The sequence below is a fragment of the Crocuta crocuta genome, unplaced genomic scaffold, assembly GCF_008692635.1.
Source record: "Crocuta crocuta isolate KB4526 unplaced genomic scaffold, BGI_CrCroc_1.0 scaffold41, whole genome shotgun sequence".
NCBI lineage: Eukaryota > Metazoa > Chordata > Mammalia > Carnivora > Hyaenidae > Crocuta > Crocuta crocuta.
This window is the reverse complement of record NW_027529428.1, coordinates 11,143,097-11,149,993: the sequence shown is the minus strand read 5'-3', so window position 1 is coordinate 11,149,993 and position 6,897 is coordinate 11,143,097. Positions and strand designations below refer to the sequence as shown.

Genomic DNA, 6,897 nt, shown 5'->3' with positions numbered 1-6,897 from the left:
CCCCCAATTCACACAAATTTAAATTGCTCAGAAGCATCCTGATATCTATGCAGTTCCAATTAAAACACACAAGCCAGACCCTGGTCTGTCCCAGCATACAAGGTAAGGGCTGCTCAGCAGTATAGGTCTAAAAAGGGGTCTTGTCTAGGACTTTGACTCCTAAGAAAGAATTTCTACATTTCAATGTAATAAGGAGTTTTTTTCCCCTCCTCTGGTGAACTATTTACCTTACTTACTCAGTCAAGTTTAATTGTAAACATTATAGAATCAAAATTTCATAGAAATTTTGCTTCTATACTAAAACTGACAAAATATAATCACTGACATTTCAAATTAGTCCCCTTTAACACACTCCAACACAGATATATTAAACTGTATTAGGGTAACACATGAGTGGAATTCCTGGGGCTTAGACACTAATTGTTTTGTCACTAATATATTTTAGCTCTTAAAAGTCAGGCCACTTATGCTGAACTGTGGTCTGAAGGGAAGGTGACAATCAGTTGACCACTGTTGGTAAGATGCTTTCTATTTAAAATGCTACATAAGCATTACGAATTATGACAGTGTCTTCCTGTAGAGGCTTTATACTGGATTGTTTCCTGCTTCCGAGAATAGAAAAAAAAGTCTCACATTTTCTTGTGGCCATTCTGACTGGAAACTAGAGTCTGGTTTTACATCATTAGAAAACTAGAGCCAAATTTCTTCCACAATTGAACATGGTACCAACTAGGTGGCCCCGGCAACAAAGGGGACTTAGTAGTTTGGCTTCCTCACTCACTGCCCATTAGGCCTTAATTGATTACTCCCCCACCATGTACCTTAAGCGGGGGGAGCCAAAAGTGGCCCTGGTTTATCAGTACAGTGTGGCTTTGGGGTCCAAGTTTGCCACCTGTCTTGCATTCAGGGCCACACTTCCACGGGCAGAGGCCCTGGCTGAGCTTTGTGATGCATTTAACACTCTCACTTTGTTAGTTTCAGGCCACCTGAGCCCCAGAAAGGTCCTTCCAGACTCTACCAGGATCCCAGGGGCAGTTATGGCAGTGACATGGAGGAGGAAGAATATCGCCAGCAGCTGTCGGAACACTCAAAGCGCGGCTATTATGGCCAGCCTTCCCAGTACCGGGACACAGAATTATAGACGCCTGCGAATGGACTCTTGGGTCTCCCTGTTGCCAGCACCTCAGAGCAGTGTTCCCACTGAGCCGTGGGATGGTTCTTCCCAGTGAAAATGCACTGTGGAGACAGATGCGGGACCTGAGCTCCCCTTTCCTCGTGGGGAGCACTGGGGACAGCCAATGCAAACTAAGAACTGAGGGCTCTGTTTGTGGAACTGGGTCTGGGGAGTTTATGGCTTTTTGCTCAGAATTCAGAGCAACATTAGGGTCTGATACTGTTACCTGCTTCAGTGGACCAAAACCTGTATTAATTCGTATGCATTATTTTTAACATGCATATTAAGAAGTGATCACTATTTTCCCTCATTAATAGCTGCCTTCAAGGACTGTTTCAATGAGAGACGGAATGTGAAAAAGGAATTAAAATATTTTCAGACTCAAACTAAATTCAAAGAAATATTTTATTACATTTCTAAGTGCCTTTGATGAGAAGTGTCTTAAATTTTCTTCCTTTGAAGCTTTATGCAAAGCCGTAATGGACTAAAACATTGACTACAGTTTCATACCAGCTTAATAGCTATGGTTTTCTCTGCACTGTGTCATCTTTTCAAGGCATTTGTCTTTGTAATATTATCCATAAATTCCGACTGTATATATAGTAGCAATACCTGGTAGTTTGGCTACCAGTGCTAAATAGTTTGAAGACCAAGAAATTGGTATAGAGATTTTTTGTTTGTTTAAAACCATGTGCTCCACAAAAGCAGATACTTGGAAAAACCACACTTCCAAAAGTGTATGTATTGACAACAGTTTTATAATTTAATAAAAAGGAGGCTATTGCAATCAGTAATTTGCTTTGTGGTAGATTTCTACACTAGTTCCTATTTTTACTGGCAACTTTTATTTCAATTAGGGGTCACAAAATGAGAACACACTCACTGCTAAACATGAAAATGGGAACTAAATTTCTAACTCAAAGCTAAACACCTTTATGGCAATTCATATTATAAAAGGTTCCAATGGAATCTGGGTGCTGTAGTTCATAAGCTAGTGCAGTTCCTTAAATTTTTGAGCAATCCTGAAGACACTGGCTCAAATCTCTCTATTTTGTAAATAAAGTCACCTTTTGTGGTCAGAAAAAGTTAAACTGGTTATATAATGATTTAGTTTGCTTGTGTCCTTTAACTACCTGAAAGAGCTTTTTTTTGCAAAGCCAGGGAGGAGAGAGGAGGCATTTCAGCAGGAGCTGGGCTGCCACCTGGCTTTAGCACTTTTCTGTGGTACATTAATTGGTGCAGATGAGCAGGACCTCTGTTCTCCAGCCTGTCCCTTAGTCTGCCCCATGGACCACCAGAGCCTGCCTCACCCCTTTTTTCAGGAATATTTTTGTTCTGGGAAGGACTTAAGGCTGCCTACAATACATGTGGATTATAATTTAGAAAAGAAATGGGTGCTAAGCAAATGCGCAGAGAAGAGAGGGGAATATCAGAATTTGAAAGACAAAGCCATTAGTGAGGGTGGCATAGATACACACACCGGGCTCCTCGGCTTTCCAGAGGCCAGTGTAGCGCACGGGATGACTGGTGCCTGACTTGACTCGAGATCCATGAGCAGGTGGAGAAAAAATGTTGTAGAATTTTCTGCCTACTCTACCATTCTTTTTCTTCTGCGAAGTTTCACAGTTGTGTCCCACAGCCATGGCCGCTTGCTTGCAAGGATGACTTGGGAGTGGTTTCTCCCCCCCACCCCCTTTTTAAAAGATAGTAAAGTACCCTCTACGCCCTAGATGGGGCTGGAACTCAGAACCCCGAGATCAAGAGTCGCACATCCCATCGACTGGGCCAATCAGGCGCCCCCGAAGTCTGTTTCTTGCCCTGTTCTTTCATGCAAGCCAGTAACAATTCCAAGCGCCGTTCGGTAACAATTCTGGAGAAGGGCGCCCGCGAACTGCAAACCCTCCTCTGGGGCTTGAACGAATCCAGACATCCATTCTAGGGCATCTAGGGCCAAAGGCCTCCCAACTAGCGACAGGACCGGCACAGAGCACCCTCCCCCCAACATCCATCGTTCTGGAAAATCCGCTGTACTCCAAGACCGGGGGGCGAAGGGGGGTTAAAACACAAGGTAGATTCACGCAGCAGAACGCAAACCTCCCGCGAAGGTGTAGAATAAAACCCGGCACTTACCCTGACCCCTGACCCTCCGCAGGTGCCCGGCCTCCGGCGTCGTTCAAGGGGCCCTGCCTCACGACGCAGCGCGCTCAGTCGCTGCCGGTCAGAAAAGCGCTTCCGACTCCGCATCTGCCCCCGGGGCTTCCCGGCGCCGTCAACTACGATCTGGCTTCGCGGGCAGCAGAAACGGCGGGGAAGGGGCTTGGAGGGAAGTCTTAATTCGGGTAGCCCCTTCAGCACCAGGGTTGACGCGAACTCTCCGCGAAGTACAACGTAGCTCCGCGATGGGCGACCGGAGCTTAATCCCACGGAGAAACGCCGTCCAACGGCGTAAAACACGTGCCTCCGAATTTTTCCACTCAAGCCATGAGAGAGCTGGGCTCCTTGCTCAGCAGCAGGTCTCAGATTTTTGAGGGCTGCTTCGCGCGCCCGCCCATGCGCCCTCCGGTAGGCGCATGCGTCCGCCGGTAGGCGCATGCATCCGTGCGTGTGCGTGCGTGCGTGCGCCTGTGCGTGCGCGCGCCTGTGCACTGCGCAGCCTCACCCCTCGCCCTCCAGCAAAGGCGCGAGGAGACGCTGCTGAAAGGGTGGGGCGCCCAGCGCAGCGAGGCGCGAGGGTGAGGGAAACCGGCCCGCGTGTTTCAGGACGGTGAGTGGGCCTTGACTCTACTGAGGTTTTCAAGATGAGAGATGTTTCCTGTCTGATGTTTTAGGACGGGCTGGGGGAGACATTAGAGGAACTAGAGCCTCGTCCCTGGGGGAGTGGGCAGGGGCGAGCCTACGTACCTGTGTTAGGGTTCCCTAGAGAAACAGGCCCAACGGGATGTGTGTCTATATTTATTTTAAGGAATTGGCACATAGAATTAGTACCTGCAAAATCTGCACGGTAGGTAGAGATCCCCTGCGGAGGCAGCCCTTGAGGTTATAAGCTCGGGGTCTGGAATCAAAGGAATTTTGCTTCAGTCTCAGTTTTGTTCAGTTATTAGCATATAACCTTGAGCAGGTTACTCGACTGTTTAAGCCTCATTCTTTTCATGTGTAAAATAAGGATAGAAAACGGTAACACCATGTCTTAGTTCTTTTATTGTGGCACTGAAATGGGATGGTGTGCATAAAATGTCTGCGGTAGTAGTTGGCACAAAATAAATGCTCAATGAAAGTAGCTAGTAGTATTGTCACTCGCAGTGGTTTCCCCATACCGATTTAGAAACATGAGTGGTGTCTTGTATTTCTTGCTCTTGATGACCTACTTTGTTCTACTTAACTATTTTTAATTTGTCCCACTGTTGCCCTATCCTAGTTCAGATGGTTGTAAACCCTAATCCTCCATCCAGCTAAACAGGCAGAATCACCTTTCTAACATAGATCCAGGAATGTCCCCTGCTACTTAAAAAAAGTGATGGCTTCCCCTTGCCTACAACAAAGTTTACTTATTTTACTTTTTATTGAGATACAATTGACATACAACGTTGTGTAAGTTTACGGTATGCAACGTGGTGTTTGATATATATCGGACTCTGATTACCGCCTTGGTGTTAGCTAACACCTCTATCATGTTATGTAATTTCTTTTTTGTGGCGAGAACAAGTAAGAGCTAGTCTCTTGGCACCAAAGTTCAATTCTTTATCATAGCGTTCAAGGTTTTCTACTGTCTGAACCCGTGGTGGACTGCATCATTGGTTCTGATTCTTCATGCTCTTTCTCTGTTTATGTGCTTTGCCTTATGACTTCATAGTTACTTCCATTGAAGGCTTGGAATATATTTTCCCATGTCTTGGCTTCGGATTGACCATGTGTCTTTGTCTCTTGCACCTCTGCTATCCTATGAGAGGAAACTCCTCTGGCTAGCTGCTGTTCTCTCAGCAGGGTGAGAGAGCTATGGGGCAGAGACATTCTAGCTGAGTCCAGCCTATATCAGCAGATATAGGAGAAATAATAAACAGGTGTTGTGGTTTTATTTTAATTTTTAAAAAATATTTATTTTTGGGAGAGGCAGAGAGACAGAATCTGAGTGGGGAAGGAGCAGAGAGAGAGGGAGACACAGAATCAGAAGCAGACTGCAGGCTCTCAGCTGTCAGCATGGAGCCCAATGTGGGACTTGAGCCCATGAACCGTGAGATCATGACCTGAGCCAAAGTCACACGCTTAACCAACTGAGCCACTCAGGAGCCCTGAAATAGGTGTTGTTTTAAACCACTGTATTTTGGAGCACTTTTGTTACGCAGATCCTTTACTCCATAACTTTCTCCTGTGAAGCCCATGTATGTTTCAATTTCATAGAAGGACTTGTTCCCAACTGTGATACGGTGATTTGTAGGAAATAAATATTTGGTCATTCAGATAACCAAAGTATATTTCTCATGTTTATCTTTGTCCACAGTTCCTGGCTCACAGCTCCCCAAAGCCTTGGAATTTCCTAAGTGTCAAGAGTGATAAAGGCATCTTTTGTTGTATCAATGAAGGTGACTTTTGGTCCCTACCCATGGATGGGGGCTGGTTGCCAGGAAAACCAACTGTGTGATTAGAGCGTTGGAACCATCAGTGTCCACCCCCTCACCCCTTAAGTTGAACCAGCCAATGGGCAATGACTTAGTCCATCATGACTATGCATTGAAACCCCCATAAAAACCCAGGAGGACTCGGTTCAGAGAGCTTCCCAATTGGATGCAGGGAGAGGGCACTCAGGAGAGGGCATGGAAGCTCCACAAACTTACCCAGTACCCTGCTCTGTGTATCTGACTGTTGATTTGCATCCTTTATCATATCCTTTCATAAACTGGTAACATAGGTGAGTGTTACTCTGAGTTCTGGGAGGAGGAAGTGGTTGGAACCTCTAATCTGTAGCCAGTCGGTCAGAAGCACAGGGAACAACCTGGGGCTTGCGACTGGCTTCAGAAGTGGGTGGGGGCCGTCCTGTAGCACTGAGTCCTTAACCTGTGGAATCTGATGATGTTGCAGGTAGGCAGTGTCAGAACTGAGTTGAATCCTCTGACACCCAAATGGTGTTTGAGAATTGCTTGGTGTTGTGTGTGGGGAATTTCTCCCCACCTCCACCTCACACCTATTGGAATTGGGTCAGAGAAGCATTAAAGGGTTGATGACAATTGGCCAATACATTTCTTGAATTCTCTGCTGTTCCTTGAGCTAAGAATACCCTTTCCTTTTCTTTACCATCTTTCAAAATCCTACTCATCCTTGAGGTTCAACTAATATGTCACATTCTCTGTCAGGTCTTCTCTGATGTCTCCAGTCGAATTTAACACCACTTCCTTCAGGAATCTCCCACAGCCCCTTAACTGTATTCTCTGATATTCTAATTGTCAGTGTACACATATGCTTCTCACTCACCTCTAATCTTCAAAGGGAGTATGTGTATGACTTACTCATCTTTGTATCCTCTTCAGTGCCCTGCATGTATTCTAGAAATGTTTGTTGGAAAAATGGAATGAATGAATGAGGGAGAGAGAGTTTGAAATATAATGTCTGTCTTCCACAAAAGCACATCGATGACCTAATGATTTGCTGACATTAGGCACAGTTTAAACTCCCAACTCTGATACCACTGGTATAAACTGAAGTACATTTAGTAAAACAAGTCAAGAAAAACT

At 45.5% G+C, this 6,897-nt stretch overlaps 1 protein-coding gene across 3 annotated transcripts in view; it reads left to right on the top strand.

Annotated features, from left to right (window-relative positions):
* The window catches only part of TJP2 (tight junction protein 2), a 93,914-nt gene extending 91,946 nt beyond the window's left edge, over positions 1–1,968 (top strand). For all 3 annotated transcript variants that reach the window (XM_077759411.1, XM_077759414.1, XM_077759413.1), the window contains 2 exons: positions 21–102; positions 976–1,968. In XM_077759411.1, coding sequence (XP_077615537.1) covers positions 21–102; positions 976–1,141 — 248 coding nt within the window. In that variant the 3' untranslated portion in view covers positions 1,142–1,968. The remainder of the gene's footprint in view (positions 1–20; positions 103–975) is intronic.
* Positions 1,969–6,897: the final 4,929 nt, after the last annotated feature.